Below are 19825 nucleotides of genomic sequence, written 5' to 3' on the forward strand. Positions count from 1 at the left end.
AAAGGAGAGCGATGATAGGAATGTGAATCTGAAGCCGTGGCCAACACGCCAGTAAGAAAGGAATCAACAGTGTCTTTTAGCAACAGAAGGCTGCCCGCATAAGAATGGAAAAATGGATCTCAGATTCAGTCAGAAACTAATCAGTGACTTTAAGAAGGAAAGCTTCTAGACAGCAAAGCTTCTAAACATAAAAGTTCTGCAGTTATCCAGGAAGAATTTGGTTTTTCTTTTTAATGGAGGGTTCTTATGCCGAGAGTGTGTTCAAGGAATTCAGTGAATAAACAGGCATTAACGGTTCAGTCGGTGGTCAAGATAAGTAATAAATTTGGGGAAACATGAGCATCCTAAAAGGAGCAAGGACAATACAATAGAAATACAATGATATCAAAGAAGGGAAACATACATTTTATGTGATGTTCTCACAGCTCGAGTGTGTAGGGTAGAAAGCACATTTCTGCCATCTGTGAGGATGGAAGCACTGTACAGGCCCAGCAGGGAAGGTGTCTCAGGCTGAAGGGTTTCGGGGCCCAGAACAGAGGCCCGCAGCATTCTCCGTAAGGACGTGGTGTAGTGTTCGCGACTGAACGAACATGGAGGGGACCACAGGCTTCACTGGGCGGGTCAAGTACTTTTTGAATCAACTCAAATAAAAAATACTGCATCGTCTCCTTTTACTCTTAGAAAACATTAGGCTCATTGCGTGTTTTTGTTACTGCATTGTCATATATTTTGTTTAAATGTCATAGAATTTAAATTATTATTATATGCTCATTAGTTCTGCTGCCTTGGGAAGTAATGACTCATATTAGTAGTCTTCATAATAAAAAGGGTTGGAGAATTTTTACTGAACTGTCCTTTTGGGACTATAATTTTTAATATTCTCTGGAAGCTTTGCCAATTCTTTAGTAATAAAGTGCTCTTACACTGTCTTTATCATTGACAAGTTTATAAGGACCAGAACTGTCTGTGTTATCTGTAAATGTTGAATGCCAGGTTGATCTGACAAGCTCCTTACCTGGGAGAGTCACCAAGGATACGGGATTAGAATGTAACCATCTTTTAAGAGACAGGGCCATTTTGTAACCTGTTAGCAATAATTTTAGACTGGTCTCTGCAGTTTAGTAGATGAGTTCCTCTTTTTCAGATAGAGGTAACAAACACCATCCAGTTGTTATAGACATATTCTTATGCTAAATTTTAAATCATTGAGGACTATGGAAGGACTAAAAGACTGGTATAGGCTAATTAGCTCAGTTGCTAGTACTTTCAGGAGGGTTTCATTCATGGGTAGGTCAATGATTTTGTATAGAGATTTAAAAAAAAGTCCTAGAGTAGTAAGTTTTATTCAATGATATAAATTAAATATTATTATATTTGTATATGAAGTATATTTTGAAGGGTAGTTTTATTTTGATTTTTGTTTTAAATATAAATTTTGCTTATAGTGAAATGGTCAGCTCTTCAGTGTACAAATTGTTGAGTTTGGGCGAATGCGTATCCCCATTGTAAACACTACCCTAATAAAATATAGAGCATTTCCATGATCCCCAAAATTTTCTTCTTAAGTACTTCCAGTCAATTTTCCTTGCCCTCCCCACTTCACCTTTACAACCTCTGTTCAAATTTCTATCTCCATAGTTGGTTGGTTTGGGAGTTTTTAGGGGGGGCGGGGTTTGCCTGTTACTAAACTCCACATAAGTCGCATATAGAGCTTGTCCTCTTTTGTGTTTGACTTCTTTCACCTAATGTAATGTTTTTGAGATTCATCAAGTTGTTACATATATCACTAGTTTATTCTTTTTAATTACTAAGTTCTATTTATTTTATGTATATCATCCATTTTCCTGTCGATGGACATCTGGGCTGTATCCAATTATTGGCTATTATGAATAAAGCTTCTACTTACAAGATTTTTTTATCTTTCAGGTTTAGCAGTCTTATTATAATGTCCCTAGTTTTGTTTGCTTTGAATCTGTCCTTTGCAGTATTTGCTGGGCCTCTTTGGTTTATGATTCAAATATTTTTGCTGCTCATCTTCTACACTCAAGATATATGCAAGGTGATGTTTTAGCAAAAAAGATGATACAGATAGAAAGAAAAACGGAATACAAAGATATCTTAGCAGTATCGTGCTAACCTATGCCATTAATAGTAACTTTCTGTATTGCATTAACTGCTTCCATATCGTATCACTGTGACATGAGTCATCATTTTTATTTGGTGGCATAGCTGCTGTGCTAACTTACATGTTTAGTGTCCACCTTTAAAAGCATAATCAGAAAACTAAATCTTTCAACAGGTTTTCATCTGTCTTTAAAAGATGAAAGTAATGAGTGAATGAAGAGAGGAAAGGAATGCCTACAGAAATTAAATAGAAAAAATGCATTAAGTCTTTGTATACTTTTTTGTCTGGTATACTGTTGACCTGTCAATAAGGAAAAAAGCTTTCCAGTTGGAGCAGTTTTGTTGGGCCATTCGTATGTTCCATCTTATTCCTCTTTGGTAAACAGGAAATAATTGTGAACCCTCCTGAACCCTTTAAATGACTTTGTCTGCAGTTGTGATATACAGGGTGTCCCAAAAAATGTACACACGCTTTAACAGCTGATAGCCGTTAAATGAAAATGAAATGTATTTGAATAAACACTGCCTTTATAATTATTCAAAGTGTTTATATACATTTTGGGGAGACACCCTGAAGTGAATCATTTACTAACCAGCTCAGGAAAAGAATATGAAAATGAAAAAAATCTTAATTGCACCAAAATGCCTTCTAAAAGTCCACTTTGGTGCACCAAAGATAGCTATCATCCTTCTGGGACTTCGATTACACGTAAGCTATGTAGCTTATATTGTCTTACAGGTCACAGGTCATTTGGGTTTTGTTCATTCCCCCCCACACATACACTTTTTACTCTCTGTTCTTTAGCTTGGATGCTCCTGTTGACCAGTGTCAAGTTCACTGAAGATTTCTTCTGCCTTCTCATTCAACTATTAAGTCTGCAGTGAATTTGCCTTTCAGATATTATACTTTATAGTTCTAGTATCTCAACTTGGTGTTTTGTTTTTTTAAAAGATTTCAGTTTGTCTGTTAAAATACTCTTTCACTCATTATGCCCATCTCTTTAAGTCTTTGAACATATTTATAATAGTTACTTGAAAGTCTTTGTTTGCTAATTCCAATACCTAAGTTGTCTTTGACTCTTCTCCTCCTGTTTTCTGTATGTTTCCCCCCTCTTCACTGTGGATCACATTTTCTTTTGTCTTTGCATATCTAGTAAGTTTTTATTATATATTGGTCATTGTAGATGATGAGTCCCTAGATTCTGTCCTATTCTTCTGAGGAGTCTCATTTTTTCTCCTGGTGGGCATTTGAATTATTGCCAGATAACAAATTTGTTCAGGCTTGGTTTTACACCTTTATATGATGACTTTTGCCCTTAGTTTTAGAGTAAACCCTTAGATCTGGAACATCATTTTTACTCCTAGAGAATGAACTTTCTGGGTGTCAATGGAAAGCCCAAGGTGTTTATCTAGCCTCTCTAATCTTACAAGATTCAAACTCTAAACTCTCTCTCCTAAGGTGGGCAGCAGCTTAAATCTCTGCCCGGCTTCTTCAGCTTTCCAGCTGTAGCCTTCTACCAATTCTTGCCAGAGAGTATAACCTCAGACTTTCTGTCACTCAATTCTTATTGGGCAAAAATAAAAATAATACAATTGTCTTAAAAAATACAGTTGTCCAAAGGAGATACAGTTCATCCGTGCCTTTAGATATGCTTAATTTTATCTCTTGAGCAAGCCAGACGATCAGACTGCCAGGTCACCTGGAACACATTATCTTTATGTCCTCTGAGTTACTTCTCCCAAGTTGCTCTGTAGTGTTGTGTCATTAGTTCCCACTGAGGATACAGGCATAAAAAGCAACTATTCTTCACACTGGTTTTTTTTAATCACCTGGATGCAGTGACATATGATCAAATGTATTACCCTCTTTATATTTGTCAATAGGAGGCTCCGCCAAGTTTTTGGCCGTCACCTGGCAGCTGCGCGGCCTTCGCATTCCTCCTACTTACCCCGCCCTGTTCCCCGCCTCTGTCTTCACCCTACTTCTCCGCTCCTTTTACTCTTTCTCCCTTTTCCTTCTATTCTACTGGGCTGTATCGTAAGTCATCTCAAGTACTTCTTTGAATAAAGGATTTGAGTGAATAACTATTAAACCTACAAGCAAAAGTAACTCTACTACTATATTCTTACTGTGACATTAAATTTTTCACTATAAAATGGTTATAGAAGGGTATAATTTTAGACCCCCCCTCCCTTGTTTTTACAAAATATTTGTAAATATTTTTTCTAGTAAATGGGTTATATTTACTAGAATATATTAATATTTATTATATTATAAAGTACTTTTGTCTTGATACTGTAGGTTTTCCTAAATTTACAACTTCTCTTCAGAGAGTTTTCCACAACCCATGTTTCTACTGATAGATATAAATTGTTGGCTCAAAAGCATTGATATCTGACCAACTGAAGACATCTTATTTTCAGTAACCAGCAGCTTTTTTACTGCACAGATTAGTCCTCCACCTAATAGATGCCATCCACCTATAGTGATAACCAAATGATATATTTGAGATTTTGGGGGTAATAATTCTAATTTAAAACACTTGAAAAAGGGGACCTTTATGGCTCTATAATCAAATTTAAAATGTTGCCTAGAGCCAGTATACAAAGCAAAAAAGTGTGATTAATATGTACTTGCCAAACTTTGTAACACATGTAAAATATACTTTACATCCATTACAATATCTCAAGCCCCAGGATTGCAAATATTTACAAACCCAGAAGTAAATTTATTTCTATGGAAGAAATTTTAATTCTTTGACAATAATGAAAGATTTCAGCCTGTGGGCTGAAGCCCATATGGAAAGCTCGATTAGAAATTTCAGATGTCTTTTTAGAGTGAAGTTCAGTATGGATACAGTAAGGATAATTAATTCTAAATATTTTTTATTTTCTAGTACTTATTTAACCATGTATGGTTCTGTCCAGTTTTTATCATAAGTCAGTCCTTACTGGAACTTATTGTTAATGTAAATGCTCATGAGTTTTCTCTGTCCAGAGGCTCTGAAACATTATCTGGTTTTAAAGTAATCAGTCTTATCTAATATGTTCTCATGTCATTTTATAAATTAGTCAGTAGTAGGAATTTACTACATTTACATGGAATATTTGTGAATGTATGTATTAATTTAAAATCTGCAATTTTATCTTGAAGATGTTATTCTACATGTATTAATGGTGTGTGTAAATAAGTTCAGGATCCTTTAAGGATTCTTGCCATAGAGAAATCATTTGCTTTATGGGATGCGATTTAAAATACATTCAGAGAGGAAATGCTTTGGGGGAGAGATCTGGGAATGAAATTAAAGTAGTACCAGATAGCATGAGGGCAGCTCTAGACTTGGAGGTTGAATATAACAAAAATAGTCTATTTCTACATTACTGTAACTGGGATGAAAAGAAATCACAGTTCTAGGAGCATAACTGACATTCCAGAAGCTGCCAGTGTTCGTCATCAGGTGACAGGGAGCCGTCATGACCAGTAGTCAGCAGCTAGATGATATTAACTGACAGTGCACCACTGAAAAATCAATCATAATAGAAAATGTAATTTTATGCCAGTTTTATGTTATTCATAATAATTTGCTTTATGTGATATTTTATTCATCTCATAAGTTAATGGTATGAATACTTTTGAGGCTATTTTGTTTATAGTTTAAAGTTTTCTTAAACTTATAACTAGAAGAAATAAAAATTATAAGAATTAGAAAAAAACAAAACTGAAATTGTTCACATATGATATGATTGTTTATGTAGGAAATTCAAAATCTATAGATAAATTTTTAGGATGAAAAGATAATTTAGCAGGGTTGCTAGATACAAAGTCATTATACTAAAGTCAATTGCATTTCTATATATGAACAACAAGCAGTTAAAGATCCATTTATGGTAGCATCAACAAATACGCAGCACTAAAGAAATAAAGCTAAGAGGCATATCATGTTCATAGATTTGATCACTCAACATAGTAAAGAAGTCAGTTCTCCCCAAATTGATATACAGGTTTAACATAATCTCTGTCAAAATCCCAGCAAGAATTTTTTATAGATATAAACTCTAGAGTCCCCAAAACCACCCTCATTTCTGATACCAACTACAAGTGTGTATCCCTAAGACCACCTGTAGGCTTGACCATTTGCCCGAAGGACTCACAGAACGAGCTGAAAGCTGTTGTATCACGGTGACAGTAAAAGATACAGATTCAAATCAGCCAAGGAAGAGGCACATCGGGAAAGTGCAGGGAGTTTCAAGAATGAGTTTCCAGTTGTCCTCTTCCAGTCGCGTCATGGACAATGCCACCTCCTCCCAGAGCATAGAGCAAACCAGGGAAGCTCACCCACGCCTTGGTGGCCAGAAGTTTTACTCGGACTCGGTTACACTGACATGGCTGACGACCTGCATGACTAACTTTAGTCTCCACATCCTCCAGAGCTCACGCTGGTACCTTCTGGGGCAAGGTCAGTAGATACAGACAAGATTATTCTCAAATTTATATGGAAAGGCAAAGGAACTAGAATGCCTCAAACAATTTTGAAGTAGATTAAAGTGGGAAGAATCAGTCTACCCAATTTCAATACATTACTGGCAAATATACAGAGAAACTAGATCATTTACACATTACTGGGAAAGAATGTAAAATGGTTCAATGACTCTGGAAACAATGTGGCAGTTTCTTGGAAAACTACACATGCAACTAATATACAGCCCAACAGTTTCACTCTTGGGCATTTATCCCAGAAAAATGAAAATCATTTCACAGAAAAATTTGTATATGAGTGTGTATAGCAGCTTTATTTATAATAGCCAAAAAACTGGAAACAACCAGATGCCCTTCAACAGGGGAATGGTTAAACAAACTGTGGTACATCCATACCATGGAATACTAATCAGCAATAAAAAGGAACAAACTCTTGGCCGGCCAGCATGGCTCAGCAGTTGAGCATCGACCTGTGATCCAGGAGATAAGGTTCTGGTCCCAGTCAGGGCGCATGCTCTGGTTTCGGGCTCGATCCCCAGCAGGGGGCGTGCAGGAGGCAGTCAATCAATGACTCATCATGAATGTTTCTATCTCTCCCTCTTCCTTCCTCTCCCTGAAATCAATAAAAATAAGTAAGTAATAAATGAATAAACAAATTTTTAAAAAGGAACAAACTCTTGATACAACCACCTGGGTAAACCTCCAGAGAATTAAGCTAATTTTTTTAAAAAGCCAATCCCAAAAGGTTACATACTGTGTGATTTCATTTATATGACTTTATTGAAATGACAAAATTATGGAAATAGACAACAAATTAGTAGTTGTCACGGGTTAAGGAGGATTTGGAAGGGAAGTAGGGGTGACTATAAAAGGGCAACATGAGTGATCCTTGTGATGGAAATGTTCTGTGTTGTCACCATCGCGAATGTCGTATTTTGCTATGGTTTTCACAAGGTGTTACGGTTGGGGAAAGTTATAAAAAGGAATACAGGATCAATCTGTCCATGTAATGATTCATCCATGTATTCAGAATACCACAGCACTTTGCTTTGTAAATTCACAAGTTTTTACTGTCGTGATCTTCTGCATGCCTCCATTTCCTTAATTTGGGAATCATCATCAAAATAGTGTAAAAACCATAGAAAATGTCTGTGATTCTCTGTTTTGTTATAGTTTTAATAGCATTTAATAAGCATCAGTTTTCTGGTGAATTCTGTTCTGAACAGTTGTTTATACAACAAACATCTATTAAGTCTCAACTGTGATTTCTGAAATAAAAAGTTTTAAGGCATTACCTCAAAAGGATTTTGAGATAAAGCAAGGTATTTGTTGTACATAAAATGACTAGCTAAGCAAAGCAAGTATATGGTAATCTAATACTCACCATGTACAAAATACTGAAACATGGAAAAAGGGCGTAGTTGGTGTGAGGCTTATTAGAGGAAGTGGATCTTAAAGCAATTAGATATTCATCTTTTGAAAATTATCTTCATTTTCAGTGCGTAACCCATGTGTAAATATTGACTGTATTACAGCAAAATGTCTGTGTAACTTTGGCCTATCACAATCTCTCTGAACTTTAGATTTTACCTGCAAAATGAAACTGTCATACGAAGTTTTATCTAGAGTCCTTTCTACATTTTACATTTGATATGTTTCTGTCTATATCTAAATTTGGACCAAGCCAATTCCATCTTGTGAATTCAATACAAGCTCTTAAACAGTTAAAGTTTGACTCTGAGAGTCCTCAGTTCTGACACTTACCTAAACTTCTTTTGATTCTAGTAAGTTGCATTAACATTTTAGCAGCTAAAGAGATCTAGAAGATATTTTCAGTACTTGTCAGTGCTTATCAACTACTGCTAATGGACTATGGATCCCCTTATCAGTTTGTTGGAGAGGCAAGTAAAACACTCTACTTCCTTCAGCTTTTTTAAAACTATGTTTTTGTATTGATTTTGGAGAGAGGAAGGGAGAGGGAGAGAGAGAAACATCAATGATGAGAGTCATTGATCAGCTGCCTCCTGCACGCCCCCTACTGGGGATCGAGCCCGCAACCCGGGCTTGTGCCCTGACCGGGAATCGAACTGCGACCTCCTGGTTCACAGGTGGACACTCAACCAACTGAGCCATGCCAGCCGGGCGGCTTCCTTAAGCTTTAGTTAGAGTATCCAACTCATTATATAGCACTTTTAGTTTATTTCTTAACTCTAAAAGCTATCACACACTTCAACATAAGGTGTATTTTATCAATCTGTGTTGAAGAGGAGTCAAGTTTGATCCCTGCCTTCAAAACCTTCACAATGGTAATCTCTTCTCTGGCTGAACTTGAGAATCACCAGAATCACAGATGCTCAGTTTCTCAGATTTTCAGTGAGGAGAAAAGGGGGACACCTGTAGTACTTTCAACAATAAAGATAATTTTTTTAAAAGTATAGGGGATACTTATAGAAGAGTGGAAGTATAAACCCAGAAAAGAAGATTGGAACCAGAGAATGGAGGGCTTTAAACCAAATTGAGGAATTTCTACTTAACTTGATAGGTTAAGGGATCCATTGGACATTTTTAAGCAGAGAAAGAGACATATGACACAAATAATACTTTAGAATTTTTCATCTGGTAATAGGGTACGAGATAGAGGAGAGACTGTAGGCAGTGAAATGAGTTAGGAGGATGTTTCTGGATTCTAAGTGATAGGTCATTAAATCTAGAGTGGTAACAGTGGGGGGTGGAAAAGAGGAGAGTCGGAAAACTTTGCCCAGGTGCAGTTGTCAGGATTTGGTAACTGACTGGATCAGGAGGCAGCTAACAAGGGAGAAAAAGCAAAGATGACTGAGAGGCTTTGAGCAAGAGTAAAGAGGATGTTATGTCCATTCACGGAAATGAAAACCTCCGTGGAAAAGCCTCCCTGGTAATAAGCCCGCCGGTCGCCGCCCCGGACCCAGCGCAGAGCCGGAGCGCGGCAGCCCCGTCCCAGCTCCCCGCCCGGCCCCGCCGCCCGCAGTCCCGAGGGCCGAGGAGCCGGATGTGTCGGCATATAGAACAAGCGCAGGATTGTTGAGGAAAATGCCTTCCAGTCCAGCTCCATTTTCGTACCCACTCCTTTGAAATATTATTTTATTTGACTCTCAGCTCTTACTAAATATCATCATTACTGTATCATTCATTGATTTATTTCTGTGAACTAGCAGTAAGTGGATTTTATATTCTGCAGTGTGTAGAAGAGTGAGCCGCAGAGAATGCTGTGTGGGTGGGAGGGGTCGGGATTGCAGCCAGGAAGGGTTAAACCCGTCATCCCCACTCCCCGCAGGCCAGCCAGCGTCCTGTTTCACATGCTGAAACTCCGCAGGCAGCCCTTCCGTCGCCCTTGGAATAAAATCCATGCTTGTCACTGTGGCCCATGAGACCTCATATGGCTTGGAGGCTGCCCACCTCTCTGAATCGCCTTCTGCCACATTCCCCCTCATCTGCTGTGCTCCAGCCACTCCAACTTTTCCACTTCTCCACTGTAACAACCACTGTAACAAGCTCTTCCCTCCTCAGAGCCCCTGCTTTTGATCTGAGTTTCTGCCTGCAGCACTGGCCCCAGACCTTCTTCTGGCTCCTTCTTGCCATTCAGGTCTCAGGTCACAGTCTTCTCCATCCAGTCTAAACTGAGGACCTGAGGACCACCTCTCCTCTGCCCACCCCCTCCCCCCTCCCCCACATCTCTTCACATCCCCCGTTGTGTTTTCTTCACCGAGCTTCTGACTCTGCCTGTCATCCTACCAGCATGTATGCTGCAGGGCAGAGCTGTTCTGTATCTTGCTCACTGCTGCACCCCAGCCCCCAGAAATGGTGCCTCGCATATAATAAATACATCTATGAATGTGTAAGCTAACCAATCACAGGACCGCTGGAAAACCACCTGCCCCAAAATGTAGAGCAGAATCCACAACTGGGAGAGGAGGACAACAGGAGGCTTAGATTGAACTAATGTTCTGTTTAGAAATAAGGAAAGTATTTGGCAGTCTATTCTCTATTCCACCTCTCCCCCCCCCTCTCACACACACACACACACACACACACACACGCACGCACACGAGCAGCCATAGCCATAGATGCCCACCTAAGAACAGACAGCTCTTTCTGACAGTTTCATTTTAGAATGAGGCCCAGTTCCGCTCTTTGCTAATTGCATTGGGAATCATCAGGTCAGAAACCTGTACTTACGGAAACTATAGTTTGGCTCTTTGCATTCCCTTGTTTAGTGCCCTGTGCTCTTACAATCCTTCTTTAAAGTTACTTTTGAAAATGACAAAGGTTCGATTCCTGGTCAGGACATATGCCTGGGTTTTGGCCTCCGTCCTCAGTAGGGGGCATGCAGGAGGCAGCTGATCAATGTTTCTCTCATCAATGTTTCTATCTCTCTCCCCCTCTCCCTTCCTCTCTCTGAAATCAATGAAGACATTAAAAAAATTTAAAGGGAAATAGTATTCATGGAGGCCAGGCCTTGTGGCAACGGTAAGAGTACTATGTGAGACAAGAATTAAAACCAAAGAAAGCACTTCTACACCAGCTGTCTGGGTGTGATAGGTCACTGAAACAATAAAAATGTGTCCATTTTTTATTGGTTAGGAGAAGGTTTGTTGCAGAGGTCTGCCAAATTCAATGTCAGACATCCACAGTTATTGCAGGCTGCTCTACTCTGCCTAAAGTTTCCTTTTGCACACCTGAAACTAATATAATATTGTATGTCAACTATATGTTGATAAATAATTTTTTAGAAAAGAATATTTGTACTTCCCAGAGTTGTCTCTGTGGGTCTTAAGCTGCCCAGTGGATAAAGACAAGAAGCTGAAGGAAAGGACAGGCTGTCCCAGAAGCTGCAAATGACCCAAAAGCTTCTACCACTGATTTTATGTGTTTGTTTCAGCCTGTCTCTTATCCCTGGTCAAGCTTGATGACTTGCCTTTCGGGTCTTAACACAGTCTTAGCTTTAAAGGGCTTGCAGCATGTTAGCAATGGAAAGGACTTGCCTGTATGTTACACAGGTAATTTACCAAGGCAATGCAACATGTTCACTGAGCTGTTCTTGGCATTTTCCTTACACGGTCTCAATGAACACCTCACCCCACTCCATTTATTACCCAACACCCAGTGTGGCTGAGTCCCACACTTGTGCCTTCTAGCTTGGAGAGTCCCCATTAGGCACCCTTCACTGTTCAAATGTAGGGAGATTTGGATTTTTTAATGATGGTTCTCCTTAGAAGCTCTAGAATTCATTTTAAAATGAATTTTAGTAGTTATATTTTATATCTTTTTAGAAGGCACATTATTTTTCAGTGCTCCGGTATTTCTCTGATTCTTTATAACTTTCTAAAAATAACTGCTGGTGAGCTCCTAAGTTCATTAGCTAATCCCACTGGGACTTAGTAATGCATATTACAGACCTCCTGATTTTTATATATTAGATTTTCTCAAGAATTCCCTTACCTGTTATTATCAACATAACTATATTGACAGGGTCTTCATTACTTCCTAATTGCCCATATTTCTTTTTCTTGTTAAAGATCAATTTTTAAAATCAAACGTTGTCATTTTGAAAACATCATAGACATGTTATCCTGTTAATATTAATGTTTCATACCTTTCTAGATTTTTTCTCTTGCCTTTTATCATAGGAAACTTGTAAAATTTATTCATTGCCTTTTGCTTTAAAAACTAATTCTTTTGTGTGAGGACGGAAGGGGTGGTGTCAGTGAGAGGGTAGGGGCACATGCTAGTTTTTCCCCCTGAAACAAAGATATAAAAATGATATTTCATATTCAGAGGTGACTTTGTGAACAATTATATTCCCTATTCTAATCCATACCCTACAATGTAAATTATGCATAGATTGTAGAAATTATTCCATGACCTTTTGGTCTAGGACCATGTAAAAATAAGGTGACTAGCAATAATTAGAATAGTAAATGGCTGACCAAGGAATCCTTCCAAATTGTCTCTTTGGTGAGAACTTACTTAGACTGTCCATCAGATTATACGAATAAGCCTCATCTCCAGCAAATCTCGTGTGTGTGTGTATGTGTGTGTGTGTGTGTGTAATATCATTTAAAGAATAACTATTTGCTTTCCCAGAGAATTCTTCAATTTATTAAAAGATTCACTGAAGAAGTTAAATAACCTACTTCTTCCTTTAAAAATATTCTATTTACAGAAATTATATTTACATGTAACTTTTTAAGACATCTACTACATAAAATGAGTACAGCTTCAGAGTAGTCTACATCTGCCAAAGTAAACACATCAGGATGTTGGCTGCTAACTCAGTAGCATATTTTGGCATGGTTTTTGCCCTCCTTTCAAAAAGAAAAATTGTAAGTACTAAGACCAAGTGAAGAGGAGTGTGGACAAAGCAGACTTGTAAGAAACACTTGGATTGAAATCATCACAGGAAAAGGGGGAATAAACCAGACAGAAGAGACAGCAGTGTTTTCTTCTCTTATACTGTTCTTTGAGAATTCCACTCTCAGTGCTATTTCCAACCATTTTTGTTTAATTTCTAAATGCTATTACATAAATGTAGTCTCCCTCTTTCTCGGTTCCATTATAAGACACTTTTTCTTAAATATATAGTCTTTTGGGAAAACAAATGAAACATTTTAGCAATTTGATCTTTCTTATATGATTCATAGTCTCATCCTTCACACTTAAAGTTTGTAATTCTTTTGACCATTTGTGCCATCTTTACTGCTTTGAAAATTGCTACAGTTCATTTTTTAAAACAATTGATAAAGGGTAGATATTCAGTGTAGTATTTTAATTGGAAAGTTCCCTATCCCCTACCTTTTGATTGTTTCACAATGAATAACATCATTGACAAACAGTATTTTTGGAAGAAACATTAAGAGAAATAAAAGGTATCTTCATGTCTGTATAAGCATAAAAAGATACCTAGCATAGGATTCTTATTATAGGGAAAATTAATATCTAATGTAATAAAAAATAATTAACTATTCATTTTTATTTAAGCTGACCCTTGATCATCTAAATACCTTCTGTAACAACTAATATTATGTATTGCTTTTACTAATCTGAAATAAAATCTAGAGATAACAACCAATCTACTAATACAGTTGCTAAATTATTGTTACATGCTAGTTAGCATATAGAAAGAATAAAAGTAACTCATAATAAAAATAATATTTAAAGTGCTCAGAAAAATCTACAAGAGAAGGCATAATGTAGTAGTCAGATAGTTGGTCCAGTGTCTAGAATCACCATGAATTCAACAGCTACAGAGGCAGGCTCATGCCGGTGTGTTTATTGGCAGTTCAAGTGCAGTGGCAGTGATGTCATCAGTGATGAGATTTTCTCATGTGGTAAACAACATCTGGCAATATTCTGAACAACATAAAGTACAAAATCCCTTCATACATGATAGTTGGATTCCTGGGAAATTCCCTGTATGTTAAAATCATGCCAAAAATACTTTGAAATTATTTGTTAAACAGATCTAAATTCTAAACCCATCTAATTATAAATAGGTTTTTCAGCTACATGTATATATAGCTGGTAGAATATTTAAAATCCATGTAGGATGCCGAACAATTCGTAATACTGTACTGCCTGCAAACTGCAGGATGGCCACCATCCCAGGCCTTCTCCCAGCAAGTGCTAATAGCTCCTTCCAATCATCCTGACCACCAAAAATATCCCTGCAAATTTCCAAAATGCCCCAGAGGCCACTACCATGCCCACGGAGAACCACTGATTGAGACTGAGCAACGGCACTTTTTTGTAATAAAACACTAAGATCCTGTACATTTTATTGTAATACTGATTTGATTTCATGGATTAGGAAACTAAATATGCCCCAAAGATGACTTACCCAGTAAGAAGCCTTCCAACCCAAAAGGATAAAAAAAAATCATTCCCTGAGAAGATAGCAGGAATTTAATGAGAAACTCTTTATCCCCTACATTGTGGGAACCTCTCTATATTAGGAAAATGGTGGTTTGAAAGTGGAAAGAAGTTCACAATTCCTAAAAAGAGAAGATTTTGATCAGGGTAAAGTTGTAGTTGAGGAAAGATCAGGCCCTGACTATCAAACCATGTCTGTCTCCTTCAGATAGCACGGTTAATACTAAATGGACTAGTTCCCATGCTACCTACACATCATTGCAGCTTATTAATAAATGGCTGCTTTTTTGACTGGCCTAAGCTTTTCCCTTTAATATCCTTTTATGAATAGATAATTTAATGGCCTAGTGTTTCTGTCCTGCTGGAAAAATTTCCTCTAAAGTGTTGTGTGTTTCTAGCACTAGAAAAACTGCCCTTCAAAGTTTCCATTCTCTAAGCATTGCTATGAGTAGATATTCATATTAATTTGTATTTTAATTGAACTTTGGTCCTGAATTTTTGAAAATGGTTTCAAATATGTCCTTGAAATGTGTATATGCAGCCCCAGATGGACATGCAATTAACTATTTTCAAATGCTATTTTTAAATTATTAAAAATCTTTCAAAATTTAAAAAAGAAAGCCATTTTTCTATAAAATATTCATGTTACCACTCCTTAGTTTAGGAAGAATTCTCCTTCCCCCATGCCATTCTCTGTAATTCCGCTTCTAACCCACCTTTGCTTATTACCTTTATCCCTAGCAATTTTCCTTCCTCTGACAGAGTACACATTCCTATTATTTATACTCTTAAATTGCAAGGGTAAATGTTGAGAGCCAGTGCAGATCCTTAGTTATCTCGGGGACTTTGGTCTTTTCAGCCAAGGACTAATCAAGCAGAGAGTAATCATAAGCTAGAACTAAAAAGCCTTTGTAGTGATTTTATCACCAGGGAAATTTGTTCATCCTTCAGAAAGATTGTCACCAGAAAAGAAAAAAAAATACAGGAGTTGAAATTGCTTCAGACCATTGACTCCTTAGGTCCCTCTAGATTCATAGATTGAATTGGTTTTCAGGGGGTGGGAGGAATTATGAGAAGAGTTCCCTGAGAAAGCTTACAAATTGATCATAGTCTTGGTAACACTAGTAAGTGTAAGTGTGATCACTATGGAGGAAATGCCAAATGAGCCTGGAAGCATGGGAAATGAGAATGGAAAAAGACAATTAACACCTTTTTTTTCTTACTGTGTTTGGGGATTGCCATGAGGTATGCATCTGAGAATAGTCTTTCAAAAAGAAGAAATACAATTGATTTTTTAAGTATTTTATCATTATAAGTGCAATTAGTAGTTATTGTTGAAATGAAACTAGAATTGCAAGCACTATAGAAATAGGGACAGGTATTTCATAAACCTTTTCAGAAACTGGGCCCCCTTCTAGAGATACCCACAAAATACTATTTAAAGTTGATATGTCTGAGGATGTGTAGAACTGCTCACTTGGGTTCAGAGAATATAAATGCTTCCAAATTCAAAATTATAATAATAAATATCTGGATGTTACATATATTTTAAAGAACTTGAAAATGTACACACCTATTGATGCAGACAGGCATATGTGTAATTCCTTTCCCCGAGAATTATATTAAGACTTGTCAGAATCCAGTCAGTCATTTTAGGATTTGCCAGGATAAACGTTTCCACACTCCTCTCTCTCCCCCATTGAATAACATTGAATTTTGCCCGAAATGAGTAAGCAAATAGAGAAATGACCTCATTTTTTAGTCTAAATACAATCGGGTTGGGAGATCTTTCTCAAGGATATGACTTCAATATGACACGGATCTTAGTTTCAAATGCTGGCTTGTCAGGCTGGCCTGCAGCATCCCCGCGAGGGCACCTGTAAAGAGGGGGTTCTCCGGGAGGGCCAGCGCCCAGCTGAGGCACATGCACACACTAGCTTTCTGCTCTCTGGTCGACTGCAGCCATAGCATCCTTATTGTTGTAACTCCGAGATTGTGATACTGTCACAAAACTGTTGCTAGGCAACAAATGTGGTTACCAGGTCTCAGCGAATAGCTGAAGGGGAAAGCAAAGTGTTGCACCATTGTAGAGTAACCATAGCAATGACCTACTATTACAGACTAAAGAATTATCATTAACAATGTTAAAGTATCAGAAAGAGGCCCTGAATCTGGAGACTTCCAGGCAGTATCTCTCTGCATAATTGAGTGATTTAGGAAGAGATTTCAACTGTCTTAAAGCTACTCACTCATTATTTCTATGGGAGAGTCTTAGTAATTGTTATTTTTATCTTTTAATTTAAAAACTGTTCAGTTGTGAATCTATTGGTGAAATGATATAAACTATCACAGGGAGTCAAAAACAGATTAATGTCTTCATCTATTATGGTTACATCAGTGTTGTGGGGTTTTGGGGAGGGGCAGGGGGGTTGCCTGTTAAACTGAAGGTAGATTTGACTTGAAAAATGCTGTACATTACTATTAAATTGAAGCCACGAGAGCTGCAGTGAAATAAAATAACCCCGTACATTGACAACTAAGACTGCGTTTTGTCTCCTGACGAATAGGAGGTCTAGATGCTCTTTTAGGAGTGGCTGCTGTGAAGCATTTTTTTCTTAGCTTTTCAAAAACTGCCCCCTAAAATCTGTAAAAAATGTAGCCTGCTAGGACACTTGTAAGCAGCCCCCTGCCCCGCACCTGGTCCGCCCTTAAGCACCCGCACAGCGCGGTCTCGGCGCCCTCGGGGAGGCAGAAAGCCCGCTCCGGTTCACTCCGGGAGAGCCGAGCGGCGCGGGCGCTGGTGGGCGCGGAAGCCGGGGCCGCGCGGGGAAACCAATCCCCGCGCGCGCCGCGCCGGGGGAAGGGGCGGCTTCCAGGCGGCAGAGGGAGTGGCCCCGCGCCGCGAGCCGCCATTGGCCCGGAGGGGCCGAGCCCCGGGCCGCCCGGCCGCGCCGCGGGCCACCGGGGAAGCCGGGGCCGCGTCCCCGCGCCCGGGGCAGGACGGGGCTGCGGCCGGGGCGGCGGCGGCCTCGGGAGGCGCGGCTCCGGCGGACCGGGGCTCTCCTGGAGCCCTGGGGCCGGAGCGGAGCCGCAGGTAAAGGTGTGGTCTGGAGGGGCCGCGGCTGCGGGGACGGGCGCGGGGGCCGGCCGCCTCGGCTCGGCACCAGGCCGCTGGTAACCGAATCCGTGTTTTGCAGGCACCGACCGCCACGAGCTCACTTCCTGGAAGAGCTTCCCGTCCATTTTCAAATTCTTTGCCGAAGCCTCTGAGGCCAAGACCAGCTCCCTGAAGCCGGCGCTGACGCGGCGCTCGCACCGGATCAAGCACGAGGAGCTGTGAGAGGAGGAGAGGAGAGGAGAGGAGGGCGCGCGGGGCGCGGAGGGGCGCGCGGGACCGCCCTGGAGCGCGCGCCCGCCCGCCCGCCCGGCTGCCCGTGTGGGCAGCAGCCCCAGCCCCTCATTAGATTGTTTTCTTCCTGGAGCACCGGGTCGCGACGCGTACATCTAAATAGCGTTTTGCATTATTTCTAGATGAGTGCAACTGTCAAAGCAATATGGGTTCACTGGCCGTGCTTCCTGCGGGCCGGGCGCGGGCTCCGCGCCGCCCGTCAGCGCGCAGATTAAGGCTGACAGCGCCCTGCCCCGCGCGGCCCGCCGCCTCTAATTGCCCGACCCGGCCGCGCGGGGCTGCGGGCTGCGGGGCGGCGGCGTCTGCGCGGTCCTACCGCCCGCTGCCGCTCTGCCGCGCAGCCGCTGCGCCCCACCCCGGCCCCGGCCCCCCTTAATCGCGTCCATTTTTTTCCCTCTCCGAGCAGGAGCAAACTTTTATTCTAGACTTCAAACTTCCCTTTCAGTAGGTTTTCACTGAGGGCGTCGTCTGCCTCTTTTTTAAAGGAAGGTCCCCCCTCGCACCCAGAAAAGCCAAATTTAAATTCCGAACATGAGTGCCATGATGTCCTAGGTAGTTTGGGGAGCGCAAATTGTTCTCTCCCTAACGATCTATTTTCATTTCCAGACCAGAAGAAAAACTTTGCATACAAATTCTGTGAAGTACTGAATGCACATTCCCACTGAAAATCCTTGCTAGTTGAATATGACTTTTTTTTTTTTAACAAAAGTCTCTAATTTCACAAGAGGTTATTGAAACCAAAACATAATGACGAACAAATATTTTAAGTATATGTGTGAAGGCCCCTTTTTCAATGGAATTTCCAACTTTACCATTAGAATTTACTTTTTAAATATATAATGTATATTGAGTGGCACTGTAATTTAGGTAGCATACTTAAGTTTTGTTTTTTAAATCTTAATGTGGGTAAAGCTTGCTTTTGTTGTTGATCCTAACTAGAATGATCTATTCTGATCTTTCATGGAGTTAGGCCCTTTTAGGGATAGGATTTTTTATTGTCATCAGGAAAATGCGCCTGTGTACTCTTGAGTCTGTCCTTCTGAAAGGCTAAGTGGGGCTAAAATGATTCTTCTGGTTTTCTGCTCCAACGGAAAGGGAAAGACCTGATGTGAAAGATTTTCTCCTCTCAATCCAATGGTAACAATTTTTACCAGCCCACTTCCTCTGTAGGGTTTTGCCCTACAGTTTCAACTATTAAGTATTTTAATCCAGCTAAGATCTGTCCAACACTGTGAAATATAAGAGGTAAAATAAATTAAGATTTTGCTGACTTGCATTCAAATATTAATTCTTTAAGTTCTTCAAGTACTCAAAAATGATAATGTTATTACCTAGTGAGGGTTCTGTTTCTAACAGATGAGGATCTGAATTTAATATTCATTCTTTTTTGAAGTGTATGCAACAATATGCCTGCCTTATTTAAGGACGTGATAAAATGTACCCAAAATGACTTGAACTGTCTGATTCCTCAGAAAAAATAACTTATAATAACCACCTCATGGATAAAACATTTTTATATTATGAACCAATTTCAGCAAGTTTTAAAAGTGATAGTATATTTGTTTGGTATACAAGTATATTGATTAGCTCTGATAGTTTTAATAATGGCAAGTTAAAGTGATCTTTTTTCAATGATCATATATACATATACTTTCCGTGTTATTTTAGCAGAAACAACATAGGAGGAAAAATCAAAACATCGTATTATCCAGCTTCTGGATACCTTAAAATGTGTAACCCCAACAACGTCAGCCCATTGGTCTGCAGCTTTTCTACTTTAGAAGTAAAGGTGAACTGTGTAACATAGTGGCACCTTCCACTGAGAGGAGTTGAGAATTGATGTAGATTGAATATGTTTTTCAAAGTGTTATAAATTGTGTGGTGTTTTCAGAACATGAAAGTGTTCACGG

At 39.5% G+C, this 19825-nt stretch overlaps 1 protein-coding gene across 4 annotated transcripts in view; it reads left to right on the top strand.

Moving 5' to 3' along the window:
* ARB2A (ARB2 cotranscriptional regulator A) overlaps nt 1-19185 on the top strand; it is a 308143-nt gene extending 288958 nt beyond the window's left edge. For 3 of the 4 annotated variants that reach the window (XM_081132496.1, XM_081132499.1, XM_081132500.1), the window contains one exon: nt 17704-17935. In XM_081132496.1, the coding sequence (XP_080988622.1) occupies nt 17704-17846 (143 nt within the window). In that variant the 3' untranslated portion in view covers nt 17847-17935. Of the gene's footprint in view, nt 1-17703 lie in introns of all 4 variants that reach the window. The other variant, XM_081132497.1, reaches the window with a different exon arrangement.
* Nucleotides 19186-19825: the final 640 nt, after the last annotated feature.

Source organism: Miniopterus schreibersii (genome assembly GCF_964146895.1).
Source record: "Miniopterus schreibersii genome assembly, chromosome: 3".
Lineage (NCBI taxonomy): Eukaryota > Metazoa > Chordata > Mammalia > Chiroptera > Miniopteridae > Miniopterus > Miniopterus schreibersii.